We start from the raw sequence: 19,966 nt of genomic DNA on the forward strand, positions 1-19,966 counted from the left end.
CCTTCCTCCATGGAGGTACCCATAACCTTAGTCAACATAATCACTTTGCAGCTCTTGTCCTTTTCTTTAATGGTAGCAAGCCATCCAGTGGCTGGTGATTTAATATATTAAAGTAAAAAGCATTAATGAAAAATGTAAGGATGTCAAAATACAATAAAATGATTGGCTCCTTGAGATGACTCTTTCTGTTTGTTTTTTTAAGGTGGATGAGCGGATTACTTTGGTATCCAGTCTGTAGAATTAGTTTCAAGTCTTATTAGGTATGCTTTGGAATCCACCACATTGTAGCAACTCATGAAGTTCCAGTACTCAGACCTACTAGTCCGTGATTTACATACAAATAGCTGTAATACTCTAAGAAGTAGCACAGGTTCATTAACTCTTCTGCTGCATCTTGTTTGCATAAAAGTCTCTGCAAGTCTGGCAACAGCGCTGATACCACCGCATGTCTTGGCACAGATTCTTCTCCCGGATCACCCTGCAGTACACTGTCCACTGGTCGCCTGTGCACTTGTACGTGAGAGCAGCTTTGGACAAGAAAAGAAAGGAGAAACTAGCAGATTAGCCAGAGAATAGCATTGCAGGTGTGATCAAAATCACTGCATATGAGGGAAGAAAGGGCCAACCTCGCTGTCGGCACTGGAGATCAGTTGATGTTCTTTCTACTGAAATATCAGGCTCTTGGAAGCGCTTACTGCAAGGGTGTAGCTGGACATGACTGTGGGAGCACAAGCCTCCTCACGCTGTACCGATTTTGTCTCGGTGACAAACAGGCCTAGACGAACAAAACGCCTAAAGCATTGGCCTAGATTTAAGCACATGAACACCTCACAGCAGTCAATGGGAAGCTTTGTGCTCCCAGGGAGAGTGGGAGCGGCCATCATCCTCTCGGTGGAAAACGTTTTTACAGATGAGCAAAATCAAACCCAGACTGATGGATGTTAAGCTAAATTAATAGGAAGTAAAAAGAATACTTCTTAGTGTAGCAACAACAGTAGGACAACAATTAGCTATTGGGGGGGGCTGGATGGCCGAAACTCCCTCAGACTGACAAAAGGTTTGTGCAGGGGGGAAAGCGGCATGAAGACACTGTTGCTGAATCTGTTGACAATATCATTAAAGAGTCACATGTGCTTTTATAAAAAAAAGTAAGAGCAGCGAAACTGTACACATGATAAAAATGCACACATATAGTGAGCGCTTTTTATGGTATGTGACTTATAAACTGTATGTAGCATTCTTAAAAATGCTGTGATAATCGGAAAATCTTCTAAATGAATATTGTGTGTGGCCTCCGAGGTTGGGAAAAAATGGTTTAATTAAAGAACATCAAAAGGTGCTGACTCAGCAGCATCTTGAGTCCCTTGTGCCTCATCTCTGCTGGATGAAACCAGGAAAGGCTCTTATCCTGTATTTAGCTGTGAGTCTGAGCGCCAAGCACCAGAAAATGATGGCAGCAAAACCGGTAGGAATGTTTATCACTGAAGCTTTGTTCAGTTGGACAAGAAGCAAAAGTTTGATAGAATCTGATTAAATGAAGTTGCGCTGTCCCAGAAAAAAAAGACAATGAAGCCAATTTAAAAAAAAATGATTGCGAGAAAGAAATTTGGGTGGAAGTGACCATCCTAACCAGGGAGAGGGCAGAGCTATTTCTGAGTCTGCCAGCAGTGGAGGGGCTTTTTGAGGGGGTTGGATCTGCAGCACTCCCCACTAGCTATGGTTCCAACCAGGCACAGTGCTCAGAAAACATGATGTAGCTGAATCAATTACACATCTTGCAAGAAGATCTGAGATAGACCTTATGAATCTGAGATGAGAGCCTTTATATATCAGAAAGACACTAAGCCACAAACAAGGCTAGGACTCTAATATTTTAGAGCTCCAAGGTCCCTCATCGGTTGTGAAGTACGATGGGAAGCATGTCTGGGAAGCAACACGGCTCAGGTGCCTGAGGAACAGAACAAACCCCCTCTGAATGTGTCTTCACTGAGGGACACTGGACACAGATGTAAAAGGCAGGTGAGGTGAACTGCACACTTAGATACTTCTGAAAATGTGACCCGGGATGAAAAACATTCTGGAGCGGGGACAAGGCAGCATGGGGTTTGTAGACTACTGGAATTTTTTTCTGTATAATTTTTTTTGGTGAGGTTTCCATTGCAGAGAACAGAAAATGTTGTTTAAAGATAATCCAATGAGAATTTGTTTAAAAGCAGGAAGAGCAAAACACTCAATGATGTATCTTTCTGCTAATATCAAATACCATTGTTTCTGGCCCTGGTGATTGCAAGCCCGCTTTAGAGACAAAAGCATCCCAAATTACTTGCAGATTACTTTCAGCAGAGACATGAGCCTCCTCAGTCTTCGAAACACGCGAGCTTTTTATTGCTTTGTCCTAAAATGTGAATTAGGATGGATTTCTTGTCTCATCAGTGTATCAAGGGCTTACTTCTCAAATGAAATGTTTTCCTTCCACTATGCTCTTAGTGCTAAAATATCTGGGAAGTATTCTCATATGTTCTTAAACAAAAGAGGTTAGAAGCTCCTCAGTATGACTGCATTTGCAAGAATAAAATTTCCCATATTCTTTTAAACATCTGTTAAAGTTTTGGGAAACGAATTTCAGTTCAGAAGCTTCAAGTCCACTCCTAGTTTAAGTGTTATTTAATACTGGACCGTGCTATTGGTTCTCTATTACTTAGCAGCTCTGCCTTTTCATGTGTATTAGAGGCTTCTTAGCCTACAAGACTGGCTCTGCGGAGAGGGTGGAGGCTGTTCTTTCTGGTGAGCTCTTAGCAGCATTGTTTACAACCCAGCCTCTTGTACTGAAAAGTAATGGGAGGCACCGGTGAGGCTGCGTCAGTGTAGCTGATGGCTTAGTTTAGCTTCATCTTATTGGTGATGATGTGTGAAATGTAAAGAAACCAGCTTGGTTCTTGGAGCTGCGGCTGAACACACAGGGCTGAAGTTTGGAAAAAATATTTTTATCCCCTTATAAACTGAGCAAATATGATGTGGAAAATAATGGATTCCCACGATTTTGTATTAACAGAAGCATTCTTAACTAGAGCCATTTCTTAAATCAAGTGTTAAGGTGTTGCGGGAAACAGATGGCCTATCAGCATATTCTCATCTCAGCCAGGTACACAGGGGATGCAGGGAGGGTGAGGAGAAGGACAGGGACAGAAAACCAAAGGGTTCACAGAAAGAGGCTGGATGTTCTCTTGCCTCCCTGGGCAAATTAATTCATCAAACCACATTCTTGTGGCAGCAAATGAAAAGGAAAAAAAACCAGTGATGCTCTACTTGTCAAAGTCATGTACTTTTCTTGGGGCGCGGATGAGTAAATTATCATACTTTACACTCACCACAGTGAAAGCAGGGTGTGCAGGTGTTTGTTTGTGATGGAGAAAGATATGCCTGTCAGCTCCCTCACCTCTGTGATCAATCAGTCAATCACCCACCATTTGTGTGCTCCTGTTGGTCTCTCAGGTCTATCCACTGCTGAGCGCTCCAGCTTGGGCAAAGTCTGAGGCAGGGATTGATGGATAAAAGAGGACGTATCCACACCAGACCTTTAGTCCAGAGTCTGACTGAGGGGCCCTCTCCTAATTTCTGGCCCTGAGCAATCCTCTGAAGCCCAACTTTTATCACACTGGGCACACTGGGACCCTGGGCTTTGTCTGATCCTTCGCGGGTGACATCCTCCCCCCAACACCCCTCACTCACCAAGTCTGGGCGAGGTAATTGTGTTGACGTTTATCTTCTCATTGCAGACCTCTTGGTGGCACTGCCTGTAGGCTGCTGGCTTGGACAGGACAGGGCATTCATTGCCGTGACGCCCGGTGACTTTGTGCATACACTGAACCACGCGTGACTGGAGGCCCTTCCCACAGGTTGAGGAGCACTGGAGGAGAGAAGGCACTGAGACATGGTCCAGGCAGAGTCGCTTCAAAATCACATACACAGATACACCAGAAAAATCACTGCCAAAGCTGAAGTGTGCAGCAGACTGGCAGCTCACTATGGTGCTGAGGACTCAACAACAGGGGCATCGTGTCAGCCAGGGACCCTTCATACAGCTCTTGCATTTGTCCATGGTGATTTCGCAGCTTCAGGGAGTGCTGTGACAAAGGAACTGTCCCGGCACAGGGAAGGAAGCTGTTGTCTTTCTGTCTGGACTTGCTCTGAGTCCACCTGTACTGACTGTCCCTGTGGACACCCACGAGGTTCAAGAAGGCAGGGATGCAATTCCCTCCACCAGCCACAAAGAGGCAAAGCTGGAAAACATATACTGCTTAATTATAGACGAGCAGCTTCCACCTCCCGCTCCATGAGTGACCCAGTGGTACTAGTTGCCTTGGTTTAAAAGCCCTCTCCAAGACTTCGATGGTCTAACAAGGCTTCCTCCACAGACAAGATGACCACTGCCAGGCACTGATACAAGATAAAACCAAGGATTACAGCAGAGGCAGGCAGCTCCTACTGCATGCCCAGACCTCTAGAGAAGCTCTGTTCCAGTATACGGGAGAACACATCAGGTATTCAAGTATTCACTCTCATCTGCCCCTGCTAACCGTCTGGCCCTTGTCTGTCCTCCTGGGAGCAACTGCAAATTGCGCTCGACGAGTTTCGGCTTCTATTAGCCAGGAGGCCCAGCATGTCTATATGCTCTCTTTGTTGTCATACAATTGGAGTCCCTACCTCTCCCTCCCTCTTCCTCTGGCCCAGTCACTTGTGATTTACAATGTCCTACTTGCACGCTGTTCAATTTTAATAAAGCAAACACAGTGAGCACAGTGAGGTGCACCAGCTGGAGTTAATAAAAGAACCTTGTATTTAAAATAAAGAAACAATGGGTTGCAGGACTTTGGTAAGATTCCTATTTCTCCTAAAGCCACACACAAGCTGTGTGTGGGGAGAGGAGGAGGTGGAGGAAAACTCAAGAGATATAATTAGGATGATGTAAAAAGATCATGTTTTCTGTCCTCTGCTGTTTCTGAACAAAGTGAGGGCAGTGGAGCTCTCTCCCTGAAAAACACTATTGCCTCAGAGTGGTACTTCTTAAAAATGGCATGCCAAACATTGAAGAGGCTCAAAGGATGAGCACCACTGAGGTTGGACTGAAGTCCAAGCACCAAGGATGTGTATGCAGTGTGGATGCTTGTAAGACCCAGGGGCAGAAGAACTCATGGATGAACGTAGGCTTTCACCTCTCCCATCTATGGGGGAGAGCACAGCAAAGCTGTGGTCATTTTGTTCTGGAAGTATCACAAAAAACCTGTTGCTTCTCAAAGATCATCAGATACAAGAAGTATAGCTTTGTTCTGGGCTGGAGCACAGGGAGCTTTTCCTTCCTGTGTGAATCACTGAAAGGCCTGATAAAAAATGGCCTCGGATTAACAGGACCATGTAAAATAGAGCTGATGGAGTCCTGCTTCACACAACCCAGTGCAGAAATACATCTGCACCATGTGAGCTCTATTTCTGGGTAGGAAGAGTTGGAGGATCAGTGAAGCCTGTTGTCAAAAATAACAAAGACTCTTTATCTAATTTTCTTCTTTAGTCACTCACATTAATAACTGTATATTAAGCAGGTTTCTTGTATTTGGTGTACTCACTGAAGTTGTGTTTGCTTTTCTCTTCATTTCCCCCCTATATTCCACCTGCTCTTTATTTCTATTCTTTCTCCCAGTGCCTTTCTCTAGGACCGAACTTCTCCATTCAGAACAATCTCTGGCTCAGATTCCTTCTGGACTTTGCCACTAAGCCATCCTGGTGTGCAGTTTACGTCTGTGTTTCCAGCTATGCAGCCCCCTCCAGGACCTGATTATTCTATTCTGAAGGTAGCAGTCATGCTATATTAAAATTTTACATGTATTCTGGAACTTCTTTTTTTAAAATAAATAATTGGGTTTTTTCCCCTTTACATCCTTCCTATTTCAATTTAGGGTCAACACCCTAGTTTATGACAGATTTTTTGCACTTAGGTTTTCAGATTTACATCAAAATTTGGTCACTGTCTATTAATACTTCAACAATGGTTATGGTATTTAGGACTACGCTGAATGAGCCCTTCCCTCGTATGCCCTACAGTGAGCTATTCCAAAATGCAATCGTTAAAAAGTCCCTTATTTAAACCCCCTTTATAACTTGAGCTTCTGGAGTGAGATGTAGGCATTTCATTAGCCTTGGGTGTCCCTCTGCTCTTCCCCAGCACTGTGTGCCCTCAGTGACTTCTACCAGTCTGGAAGCCAGTCAGGCATGGCCATTACATTTGGATTTAAAGTTAACAGTTTTTATCCTGATGAATGCCACTATTAGGCCCTTCCACTTCACTAGGCATATGCAACCTCTAATCCTCAGGATTTCAATGGCACTTTTAGTCTTCAGAGTGCTTTACTAATCTTAATCCACACAAAACTCTTCGCAAAGGGAGTGAATTGTACATCCATTTTACAAACAGAATAGCTGTTATCACATAGGCATAAAATAACCCATTCAGGCCACGGGGTTCCTTCAGGTGACTGTAATATAGGGAGTCTGAAACCTCTGTCTCTGGCTTTTAGGCACTCCCTGTGCTTATGAATGCTCTTAACAGAGGGGAAAAAAATAAAAAAAAAGGAAAGAAAGAAAGAAAAAAACATTTTTCTCATAAGGTGAATAAGGTTTTCAGATACCGATATACAAACACTCACCTACCTTTGTCTGTGTTCCTGTCTCTGCATTTGTTAACCAGCAAGGAGGGCAAGCAATGAAACTTTTTCCACAGACACTGCCAACTCCAATCCTTAGACAAATAACAGCAGAGTTTTTGCCCGAAGCAGTTTTATTCCTTCTCCTGGGAGACTGGGATCATCACCTATGCTATGCAATTAGTTTTTCACAGCCAGGAAGACAGATTTTAACATCTTTCTTGAACTCTTTTGGGCTTGGCAGCTAAAGGAAGGTTGGACATCTGGCTTATTTTAAGACGAAATTCTCAACTCTGTACTTGGATAGTCTCTTTCCTAGGAATTTCAATAGGAAATAGGAATAGATACAAAATACATACAAAGGGGGAATTGTTACTCAAGCTGCACTATGAAGAGAGGACATCATTAAAAGAGGCATAAAAATCAAATGCCAACTGAACAGCAAATTCCCATAAATACCTTCCCTCCTATTCTGGACAGCTAAATGCATTGCTACAGTCTCTCTGTTCCCAAATATTTATGGAGCAAGTAAGCATATCCACAGAACAATTTTCAGGGCTAGATTCACTCTGTGCCCTCTGATAGAGGACCCTCAGGCTTGGACACAGGTTATGAGGAGTTTGAGTAAGGAAAGGTGCTGTGGCCCTTCTGCAAACAGAGGAACTTGCCGGCAGCCAACACCTGCCAGAGCGAGCCTATGGCTTGTGGCAGAGTGCGGCCTGGGCTGCAGGGGCAAAAGCACCATTACAGCCCAGCACCTGATCCAGCTTCTGTACAGCTGGCACAGTTCCACTGATGCAGGACGCTGGGAGGCTCCAGTGTTGCACAGTGAAACTGGGTTAATCAATCATGTTTAAAATGCTGTTGATGGACACTGGATGTTTTGGGCAAATACTGAGTTCTTATACTGCTATTAACAAGCATACCCTGAAAATCGGAAAAGCCTTTACAAGCATTGATGTAACTCTCAAGATACACACGCTTTGATGCCACGATGGAGTAAAGTGATCTGTGAACGTGGAGGACCGTTTTTGGAACCTGGTTTGGGGCTGCGTGGATCTCTGCCTGCCACCTGAGCGGCTATGCAAGTACTGAGAGAAAACCCACAAGCGACTTGCCTCCTCTGGGAAGCTGGGGACTCGGACAAGTGGTTGAATAGACGCTGGGGTCAAACAAAGAAGTGTTTTTTTCCTTCCACCAGGCATTGCCAGTGATATCACTATCAGAAAAATGCATACACAAAATTCATGTAGTTCAACCATAATGCACTAAACTGACAATATAGCCATTGTAAACTGGAAATCCACCCACATGCAAAGATCAAAGGATTGTTCAACACTGTAAAAAAGAGGGGGTTAATGAACAGTTACAACAAGTGAGCCTAATGAGAGCCCTTGTAACTCCCAGTTCAAACACTGCTTGAGAAGGCAAAAGGAATACAAAAATGCCTCCATTCACATTCTTTGGCAGTAACATGCAAGCCAGTGGGGATATCCAGAAGGAAATAAACTCACAAATTGTCAAGGTAGGAGCTGCATTCATCAGCTTAAAGAAGATTTACTCACAGAAAAACTCCAACCTTAAGACCGAGCTATGATTTTTCAACTGGAATGCTATTTCCACCTTAGGATACTGATATGAAAGCTTGAAATCTACCAAAGGTGCTGACAGATGTCTAATTGCTTTGAAAGCAAATGCCTCGGGAGACTATCAGGTATTAAAATAGAATGAATTTACAGTAAGTGCTGAGATATGTCAGGGACTTCATCAGCTCCTGATCTACAAAAGCTAGCCAGAGAAAGAGAGAGGAGTAAGAATGAATGAAGCCAGGGCAGGGCTGCTGTTGGGCAGCTGGAGGAAGGCATAAGAGAGACCAGTCCAAACAAGCCCTGTGTTGAGGCTTGATGGGGACAGGAAAAGGTACAGATTTCCCACTGTGGATGACAGGCTCCAATCTGTCCAGCATTGAATGGGATAATGCAGCATTGCTTATGCCTTAGCTGAGGGCTGCTGGCTAGGCAGGGATGCATTCAGACCATGTGTCACCTTTAAAAAAGTCACTTTTCTCTTGTAAGACACTTGCTTTTTCCACCAGAAGGTCATAGCATCCCTTCAGCCAATCCTGAACGTACTCCAATATTTAGAAGGCTGATGTGTTGGAGGGAGATATAGTTCAAGCTGACTGTCATAACTAAGCTGGAAGCAAGATGTTTTTTTTCTTTATTCATCAGTCTGCAGGCATCTGATGTTTAAAGATACTGGTTTGTCCCCAGTTTGCTGCAAGTTGCTGAAGCCAAGGATAACACTATGGCTAAAGCTCCAATATTCCGAGATAGAGTCATGCTTTACTGACTTCAGAGTTCAAGTATTTCAAGGCGTTAGGATAGGGTAGAGCGTTTTTCCCCCCAGGGGTCTTATTTCTTGCTTCTATGAAAGTCAGAAAGAAAGCAAGACAAGTTCCTATAAATAACATTCTAACACGGCATCTGGGATGAATGACAAATGTCCTGTAATTGCCCCGTTCCTAAGATCTTAATAGTATACATGTGTGTGCTCTGAAAGTCAGTGCTCCACACACCTTAACATCAGGCTTTTTATGAGTATCACTAATTCTAAATTCTATAGTTCTAGCTGAAAAGCAGCATGCAATATGCTTTCATAAACACCAGGTCAACTTTCACCATGGCATCATTGCAAAGAAAGAAATTTCTGTCTTTTCACTGATAAGATCTAATTAGCCCAAAGCAAACTGTAAGCTGTTTTTCAAGCTTCCTTGTTCTTTCTTTCTTTTTTTTTTCTTTTTTTTGAACCCAGATCTGTAAAGAGAACATATCTGGTCTTGCTTACAACAATCTTTCATTTGGAAACTTTTGTGAAATGACTGATTTGTTTAATTTAGCCAAGAAAAAATGCATACCCTTCTGACTCAGTATGGGAAGAAACAATAAATTATAGCAGAAAATGCTCATGGCTGATGTGACAGTATCTTAGAAGGAAAAGAGAAAAGCAATCCTTGCAAACTGCCTACAGCTGTGCTTTCAAACTGCATGACCCTAAGGAACAAGACCTGACCAGTGCATCCAGCACATCTCACTGCATAATTAAGCTTAACTTTGCTATCCTGAAAGGTTCCATTGTGTACAGAGTTCAGAGATTAAGAGCTGAATGCATGAATATTCTGGGTAGTGACAGTGCCCCTAAGTACTTGTGCAATGCAGCCCAGGTGGATGCCAATGAGGAAATGTCATTTAATTCATTATACCAATCAGGCAGAATTTACTCCTCACAAGCTTCCAAACTGGATTTCAAGAACAGGATAAGGCAGAGATGTGAAATGATACGGTATTGCCTATAGGGTGCCATGTTCTAGCATGCCACCTATAGCGTGTGTGCAATGTTTTGATCTGTGGCAGGTACCAAGTGAAAATACTCCATAGCTTATTCCACCTGAAAAGCTGCAAGGAAATGATGCTGAAAAACACCTTATGTAAAAGGCATAATCAAAGTAATTTTAAGTAAACTAGATAGTAATGGACAACTGTGTAACCATGGGATCACGTAACTCAACTCAGGCTGACTGCTTGAGAATTTACCCTGCTTCTACAGCAGCATGCACTGCTTATGCTGAGCAATGTTTTTATGGGCTACGTGAGCTATAGCCCCACACTGACTCCCGTCGCAGATGTTAGCCTGAAAGAGTATCTTGGGAACTGAAGCTCCACTGAACACATATTTTAGTTATTCATCAGTTAATGATCAATGCTACCTAAATGCAATTTATTAAAAAAAGTAATTAAACTAAGGACTCCATTAGGGTTACTTAACTTCAGCAAGAGGCTGCTCATCTCTGTCATCTCAGTCCTGCCTCAGCATTCTCTAGACAGGGAGCAGCTCAGCTTTGAAATGTATGATGCTGAACTAACACTGCATCTCATCTCTTTGCTCAGTCAAACAAGGGATCACCAGCAGGCTGATACTAATTCCTCTTTAAAGATGTTCTGGAAGATTGTCACCTTAATGCCTCAGTAGTCACTATAAATCTCAAAGGCTATAGGAAAGACTGCAAAATTATAGCAGTCCCTGCTAGTGATACATATTGCATGCTGTAAGGATTCAAGGGGCAAAAACCTCTTCAGATGAGTAGTAAAAACTTTAAATGGTGAATTAGCTACTGTTCATATTTTAAAAACATGATCCTAGACACTGTAACATCTCAGAGTAACTCAGAGAAAATGAATGCCAATGTTTGAACAGGCTCGTCTTTCATGCTTTCTCTTTTTCACGTTAAAAAAAAAGAGTAAAATAGTCACGATGGAATTCCGTTTCCAATCCACTGATCTTGGTGGGAGGCTTTAATTCTCTATCAAAAAAAAAATGCACTTAATGAACTAGGCTTTTAAATAAAAAATATCAAAAAGGAAAAGTTATTCTTCCAATTAATAGGATCACTGGAGGCTGTATTGGAACATGAGACAGTAACACTGTGACAGAACGTGCTCCACTTCAAACAAAACACTGACAAATACGGTCTTTTTGCAGCACATTCTCCTTTACTAAGGAACCACCAAAATAATGTGTACTATGGATGTTCCCAGACACTCCAGCAGAGATGAGCTGCGTAAATTGTTGGGCAAACAAGGAGCAGTCATTGCCTCAAAGGCAGGAGCAGGACTTGGTTTCTGTAGCTTACAGTCCCCGGGCGAATGACATGGCCAGGCACCATTGTAGTCAGCATCTCTTCCCTTTCCATGCCTAGGTTTCCAACTACAGCTGCATCGACTGGGGCTGGCAGTTAGCACAAGTCTAGATAGGGGCTCAACCTTGTTCTAGCCCCATTATACAATATTTACACCTCTGACCATAGCTAAAGATGTTTCACAGATGGGAGGACAAATATCAAAGAGCAAAAGGGGTAGGATTCATCTTACTGAACCAGCTCCGTTTACATTCTCTTTGCAGAGAGAGATCACCACTTCAAGGGGCAATTCAGCCTTTACTAAGGAAAGGAGATAAAACTACTACCTGGAGCTGCCCGTCTTACAATGACTGTAAAAGGAGCCTAACAACTACCTCAAACAAAGCACCTACCTGTCAGATGGCTAGGACTCAGTGATGTGAATGCAATTAAGTGATGAACCCATGACCATACAGAAGTCTGTAGTTAATACGAGCTGAACTCATATGAACTTTCCTTCCTTTCCTAAAATGCATATTTCCAGTGGAGGTATGAAAACTATATTTCTAAGCTTGTCCACAACAGAGCCATCAGTTCTTGGTGGTACAAGGCAGTAGAAGGGCCTTGGGCTGGGCTTTAAGCAGCCCAAGGCAACAGATTTGTGAACTGGCAGCAGGAACATGGAGGTGTCTCCCCTCATGTCTCCACTTCTGAGGCTTTTACTTCACTGATCCAAGTCTTTTTCTCAGAACCCTTATTCTGGATTCAGGACGGTTCATTTCCCTTTTCCTTAAGTTTGTGGAATAAAATCATAAAGGGAACTGAGAAAACTCCAGCAAGCCCTGCACTGACAGTGAAGATGACAAAAAAATAACCAATAGCCTTGGAGCTCTGTCATATGTAAACTACAAGCCATGTGCCAGAATCTTCATTTTATGCTGAAATCCTTAACTCACTGAAGTCATTGGGAGTTTGCCATGGACTTTGGTGGGTCAGCGATTCGGCTCATAGTATTATAAACAAAATTGATTTCACTGCAGCAGAAGAGAGGGGTGGTTTCTGTATTGTAAAACAAACACTAGCTTTCTCTCACACAGAGATCTGTTTTATTCCATGCATTTCCTCAATGGAGGTTAAACTAAAGGCGATGGTTTTAGCTCATCATAACTCAAGAGGGTACCATTCTATTTCAGCAATGCAGAGCTATGGCTTTTCATCTTCCTAAAGGGCTGCATGAAATTTTTACTAGGATACTGGCAAGAACTTTGCCAAATTGAGGAGTTTCCCTGGCTGCTATAAACAATTGTAGGCCATTTGTTCTCATCCTCTGTAGCCAGGGGTATTTTGAGATTAGCTGTCGGCAAGAAAGGCTGTGCTTTGCACACCAGTAATCACGCGCCAGAGGAACAAACCATGGGGAACCACAACTAGCAGTACAACTTAGAGCAGTCCATAGGGGCAGTAGTTAGGTTTAGGATACTCTGATGCTCTGGCTCTGGTCACGCCTAGGACCAGAGAAGCAAAGGGTTTGAATACTAAAGCTTGTTGGGTCCTCTCCTGTCAAATCCAGCTCTATCACCTTCTGGAGAACAACTGATTTGCATCAGTGAGGCCCGCAGACAATCTTCCAACATCAGTTTCTAGCTATGGTGCTGAATGCACATGAGCAGCCATAAATCATGAAGTTGTTTGCTGAGCCAAAGTGACTAAGCGGCAGGAAAGGGTCTGTCAGCTGTGATGTGCAACTGCAGTTTTAAGCGACCATCCCTCCTGCAGAGTTTTCTCTGAATTCAACAAGAAAAGTTATTTTCTCCAAGGTAAAAGAAGATGAACTTAGTTATGACCTTTATGAAGAATTAACAAGTTGTCCATAGTTTATCATAAACAGATGGCGGGTCAAGCCATGAATTTGTAATGAATGTTAGAACAAAGGACAGTTTGCTTCTATATTTACAACAGCTTTGAATATACCTCTCAAACCACAGCTGTCCTTGATTTGTTCTTCTTATCACGTAATGTGAATTAATCATTAAAAGTGAGGCGTATAGAGGATTTTGTTGATGTTCCCAAACATTTGGAACTTGGAAAACAAGCCTTCCTGGCACTGGAAGATTGTAGAGTATTTTTGGGGGGAAAAAAAAACCAAACCAACATGTTTTTTGATGTACTGCAAGGCTAGAGGTTTTATCTGTTAGAGAATACAATCTACTGTAATCCTGCCAAAACAATTAATTTGCAATTACAAAATCCTTGTTGCCACCCATTGTGATGAATGACTGCTGATCTTCACTATGAAACACCTCAATGTCTGGCACAAAACCAGTATTTTTCTTATAGAAAATTAGATTGTTTTCCTCCCTACTGCTAATATTCTCCTGAGATGAGAACCTGTAGCCAGCATTTCATAAGCTGAGCAAAACAGTGTAAAGAAATTGGCAACTATTGATGTCCAGGGAGGGCAGGTGGCTATAGGTAATTTTTCTGATGTGCTTTATCACTACTGACACTATTTGGCAAGAAGAATATTGTTTAACATCACACTTTGCCAAGGTGTTCCTTACTAGTGCTTTCCAGTTTCTGGAGTATACAATCTTTCTAAATCCAGTGAAAGTTGTGCCAGGTGGTTATACGAGATGTGAAGTGGTAGAAAAAGATTTCTCCTCTACTTTCTCTCCTAGTTGAAGCCCAGCTTGACATGTCACATATTTCTGTTTTCACCTGAGAGCACGAATCTGTGATGGTTCCTACACAAGACCCAAAGATCTTGCACAGTCTGGCAGGTCAGATTCTGATCTGCATGGCATTGGCATAAGCCTGCATTAACTTAAGTGGCTGAATTAATCTGGATTTACACTAATGTAAGAGAGACTGATATCTGACCCACTGTGCTGAGTGAGATCCTTGGCTTGTGGCCAATGGGTTGTAGGGAAGAATGAAAGTCAGTTACCCTGGATTTACATTGGGTTATCCAAGATTAATATAGGCCTTAGTATTTACAGAGCATCTACTGTAACTGCAAAGAAAAAAATATGGCAAAGCCAATATATTACAAGGCTTCTATATATCTTTCGTCTTCTAAAAATCTTTTCATTGGGCTATGTAATATAATAGGTCAATGAGCTAAATTGTTGCCTGAGGGACAGAAGTTGCGTGTTTAAACTTCTGCTCACAAAGTTGAAAATGCACCCTTATGAAAGTCAGCACCAACGATGGAGCTAGTGTATCTTGCTTGTAATTCTACCTTCCTTGATGTAATACCAATTAAAAGGAGAATAACCAAAAGAATAAAACTGGGAAGCCTGAACCATCCTGTGCTATTGGCTCGAAATACAATACTTCAGTCACAGGAGAGAAATAGAGCACATCGAGGCATATAAAATAGTGAAACAATTAAGTAAAATTGGAAATGAAGAAAAATCCATAAAAGTCTTCTGGAGAATTGCTCCCGCGATATAATCTTGCCTCCTCAGTTATACCCTAGAAGAGTTGAAAAGTCAACTGGAGAAAAGGAACTCAAAAAATACAGCCTTGGTCTGTGCATTTGCACCTGAGCGCTTTCCCTGCTACATTATCACTAGAGCAGAAGGGGAGAGAGCTGAGGAGACGGGGGAGCCTTGGGTGGCTAGGAAGCAGTCCCTAGTGCTGTTCACCTTCAAGCACAACCGATCTTTGTCACCACCACAGCTAGCCGACACATCAAGCCTGCATCTCCCAGCAGCAGGCCAGCAGTGCACCCCCACATCATTTGGGACATGCGTTTTCAACGGCGTTGAGTCAAGGTAGCCTTGAAGGCAAAGTCGGAGTCCCACCGATGATCCCTCCAAGCGCAGCCTGGAGCAGGCAAACGGTACAGGCTCAGGCTGTGCGCCCTGCTAAGCTTCCCAGAGAGCCACATGGAGACAGACACCTTCTGTTCACTAGCTGCCTGCGTTCTTCACAGGAATGTAATCTTTGACATAAAGTTTGTCAGCAAAATACAATTAATCTTGCAAGAATGAACTACTGTCTTGCTAAAGCATCCAGAGGCTTATTTTCAGCAGCCTAAGAGTCTGAGGCAAGTGTTGGGAAACTGAGCAATTTGTTCTTTTGACTAGCACAACTACAACAAAAATGTAAAAATGTTTCCAGTGCTAGAACATTTAACAGCTCAGGTTTCAAACAAGGAGGAGCTATTTCAAAGTAGAAAGAGTGCATGAGATGTTTGTTTCTTTAACTGAATGCAAACTGGATGTGGAATTTCCTTTTGGAAGAAACAATTGAATGGGAGATGGCTTGGATTCCCGTTTGTATATTGCATCATATATAAAAAAGAATGATATAATGAATTGCAATTCTGAAGAATCCAGGCAACAATAAAAAAGTGATTTCAGGTTAACACCTTCAGTGGGTCTCTCGCTGTGCAATCTATCTTCCTGCTAGGTTCAAAGACTCTTGGGCCAGGAACAGTTTAGTTATGTAGCTCATAATACCAATGCTGCATTTGTGTTAAATGCTAAAAAGAATAATTATATCCCTTTAAGATAAGAGGTTTAAGAGAGAAGTTGCAGTAGTGCAGAGAAGTTGGAAGTTTAATAGCAGTGGTCATGGAGGTTACACATGGTTACCAGTAACAGAACAACCTCTGTCTTTAGAATTACAGTAGACAGTTTGTTAATCTCAAGCACTGGACTAACAAAAGTAACTTCAAAGACATTTAAAATAAGTTTACAGACTGGCCCTATGTGTTCGCAAAGTGAACTAGATGTATCGGTTCCTCATGCAACACTTGAAATATGCTGCAAATACATTGGAAATACACAAATATCACAGCCAAGACTGCCTGCTAAATCTGCTCCGTTAGCTCCAACTGCTTTCCACAGCGATCGTACATAGTAAGGACCATCTGCAAATAAACCTGACAAAAAAAATGAAAAAAAATTCCTCTTCTTCAGAGCATAGACAGGCAATGGCTGCAGAGCCGTTACTAAGGCCAGTGGACAAGGTTTTGGCTGGTAGGTGCAGGCTAGAGATCAGCATGCCCATGCCTCCAGTCCTCACCTCCTCTACACAGAAGTGGATCCAGGGTCTAAGAACATAACCCCACGATTTGTCCAGCACAGATCTGGAGCTTTTACTGCTGCCTGCTCTTGCACCTTCTGAATGCAACAGGATCTAAGACCTTATATAGGATAACCATGTCCATCGCTGTCAGATGCTGTCCTGGTTTTGGCTCGGATAGAGTTAATTTTCTTTCTAGTAGTTGGTATAGGGCTGTGGTTTGGATTTAACATGAGAATAATGTTGGTAACAGAGATGTTTTCGTTCCCGCTGAGCAGTGCTTACACAGAGTCAAGGCCTTTTCTGCTCCTCACCCCACCCCACCAGCGAGGAGGCTGGGGGGGCACAAGGAGCTGGGAGGGGACACGGCTGGGACAGCTGACCCCAGCTGCCCAAAGGGCTGTCCCACACCGTATGGCGTCACGCTCAGCATATAGAGCTGGGGGAAGAAGGAGGAAAGGGGGACGCTCAGAGTGATGGCGTTTATCTTCCCAAGTAACTGTTACAGGCGATGGAGCCCTGCTTTCCTGGGGACGGATGAACACCTTCCTGCCGATGGGAAGCAGGGAATTAATTCCTTGATTTGCTTTGCTTGCATGCGCGGCTTTTGCTTTACTTATTAAACTGTCTTTATCTCAACCCACAAGTTTTCTCACTTTTGCCGCTCTGATTCTCTCCCCCATCCCACCGGGAGGGAGTGAGCGAGCGGCTGGGTGGGACTCAGCTGCCGGCTGGGGTTAAACCACGACGGACGCGTGTTACTTATACAGGGCTGGGAACTCCTTAGGGAAGTGATCTGTCTTCTCATGCACAGAGTCCATGTATGCTATAAATACTACTACTACTAATATAAAAACAACAGTCTGCCATTACCACCCAAACAGCCTGTTCTATTTACAAGTTGTATCTGGACTTGACTTTTGAAATGAGGTTTTGCCTCTTTCTTACATGGCTTCCTGGTATCTTCAAATGATCTTGGTTTGGGAAATTAAGGATTGGAGGCCAAGTCAGCATGCAAGCTGTTTGCACATAAAGCATCAAAGCCCCTTATTTTAATCTGTGATAATTACTACTGAGAGTTAAATCTTGCTTCCCTGATGATTCTTAACAATACGTAACAAAAGCACAATGCATTAATTGCAAAAAGTTGTTGCTTGTTCTGAGATCAATTTGTATTAATAGAAAAAGTTTCCATCTTAGTCAGCACAAAGCTCTCTCACAGCGATTTTTACAGCACTGGCAACAAATGTTTTACAATGGAATTTTACCCTGGAAGTATGAATTTTAAAGAGTTCACTATAATCTAACTGCCGCAGACTTTGTGTTTCTCCTGAAAGGAGGAACTGTTTAAAGCTGGACACCACCAAGAAGGAATTGCAGATAGCTGTAAAGGCTCTCCTCCTACGTGTGAGCCTGCATTAAAGCTTCTGGATCCTCATGATGAAAATCCTTCGCTCAGGATTTGTGAAGAATTGAATTCCACACCAAACATTTTAGCTATCTGGGTTTCTGGGACAATACATTTTCTTCAAAGAATTGTATGTACCCATACCCTTTTCTAGCAATCCAGTTGTGCCTTTTGTTTACCCCTCTACTCAGAGAATAAGAATCTAATTGTGTGATCTAAGCGTCCAGTCAGAATTAACCAATATGTCTAGAATTTTAAATGCTCATTATAAACCAAATGTAAGTCCAAGAACATCCTGCTGGACTCACACAGGGTGAAATTCCTGGGAAGCAGAGAGCTGGCACAAGCTCTCTGCAGACAGAAGCAGGCCACATACGCAGCACATAAGCTTTTGTGCCCTTCTGCACAGGGAGGACCCTGATCCTGAGTTAAGAATTACAAATAACAAGTAATTTTGGACTGATCCTGTCCTGCTCACATGCAGACACTAAATCTATCAACAGCAGTATTTACTGTGACCAAAGTATGACTGCAGCCTTTCTAGCAGTGAGCCAAGATCTTTATCACATTGGAACCATTCATACAATACTGAACTTTCAATCCATGCAATCAGTGAATACACAATTATTTCATATTCCTCCCTATAAAGAGAATCCGGGTCAATTTGCATGCCAAAATGTTTTAAAATTCCACAAATAAATAAATAATGTTATTTCACCTGTTAACACACGGGAACTGTTTGTTTTGGCCAGCTTGCATGGACTCTGTGTGCCAGGTTATGAATAAAATAATGTTCAATACTCTAAACATTCTGTGATACAAATTCCTGGCTCAGCATAAATACAGACCTTTTGTATGTGGCAGGTTCTTAATGCATTCTCCAGCACTGACACCATTAAATTCATGTATCTATGACAGAGTATATCTATAAATATTTGTAATTCCTAATCACAATGCAAAAAAAATGCAATCGCAGATAAGCCAATTTGCCCATCATGGGCCTCTATTTCACTGGATTTTGCTTGCTGGAGTTTGGGTTTTTGGAAAGCAAAATGCAACTACTGTATCCCAGTGGTTTCTGCACATGCCGTACATTCCAGAACACAAAGTAGGCTTTCTGTTTAAAGAACAGTACAGTTACAAAGATAAGATAAAACCAAACTGGAATATAATATTCCTGGGAAATTTTAGTTCTTTATGCAAACATGAAGTCAGTAATGTAAAGGATGCTTTATGAACAACATAAAGTTTCTCACACTGCCAGGCCTCCTTCCCAAGCAAAACTACATATTACTTTAAGATCAGAATGCAATTACAGAGCAGACTCTGCTCTGGTTTAATCCACTGCATTTGGGAATTAATTCCACTGATGTCACTAGAGAAACTAAGTTCAGACAGGCCTAAGTGAAGGTAAAATCCAGACCTGAGGAAGGGACTGATGGTTTTGGCTCTGGCTTTAAATTCATGGCTTGCTTTCATTTCAGGTGGTTGGAATAAGTCTAGGACTGGACTATGCTGTGTAGGTCCCAGACTAGCATGAAATTCAGCTGCACAGCTCTAGTCTTGCATCTGTGGTAATAAAACTGTCTGACTGCATGCAGGACCTGCATGAGGCAGAGGAACAGAATTCAGCTGCGAGTGCTCTCAGTTACCCTCTGTTTCTGTGTGAGTCTGCGAGGGCTTCCCCGCGCTTCCCCCAGTAGCATTCAGTTTAACAGCAGTTCTCCCAAACCTTCAGATTTATCACTTGTGGGATAAGAAGACTAAGGTCCAGCTCTCTTCTCAGCTCCATACTGATGCTTTGAGGGAGACAAAACTCTCACCACAGCCCCCTTGTGAGATTTCACTTTTTCTCAGTGACTAGGTTCCTAACTCAAAGCGCGAATTTTTAACGCATATTTACACTCAAGGAAACCAACCTTCTGCTATTTTCTTTTTAGCTTGCCCAGGCTGGGCATGGGACACCTCCTTAGTTCCCTGCACTCCTGGAAGATACTGCTAAGGAACTCTTTTCTGTAGAATTCAATCTGCTAGCCAGAACTGTTCAGAGTTTGCTTTTTGAAATATGGAAAGCAGTTTCAGCATCGTTTATGAAGTAGCTTTTTGATGACAAAAGTCCAACAGTGGTGGAGATCTTGTGTAGGTGTTGCC

The 19,966-nt window shown here is 42.6% G+C and overlaps 1 protein-coding gene across 1 annotated transcript in view; it reads right to left on the reverse strand.

The window, feature by feature from the left end:
* Positions 1-375: 375 nt before the first annotated feature.
* The window catches only part of ADAMTS17 (ADAM metallopeptidase with thrombospondin type 1 motif 17), a gene marked incomplete at both ends in the record, with an annotated part of 193,757 nt that continues 174,166 nt past the window's right edge, over positions 376-19,966 (reverse strand). Inside the window, 2 exons of the mRNA XM_082321440.1 lie at positions 376-527; positions 3,730-3,907. Of these exons, the coding sequence (XP_082177566.1) occupies positions 376-527; positions 3,730-3,907 (330 nt within the window). The remainder of the gene's footprint in view (positions 528-3,729; positions 3,908-19,966) is intronic.

This window comes from Platalea leucorodia, assembly GCF_965183815.1.
Source record: "Platalea leucorodia genome assembly, chromosome: 9".
In the NCBI taxonomy this organism is placed as follows: domain Eukaryota; kingdom Metazoa; phylum Chordata; class Aves; order Pelecaniformes; family Threskiornithidae; genus Platalea; species Platalea leucorodia.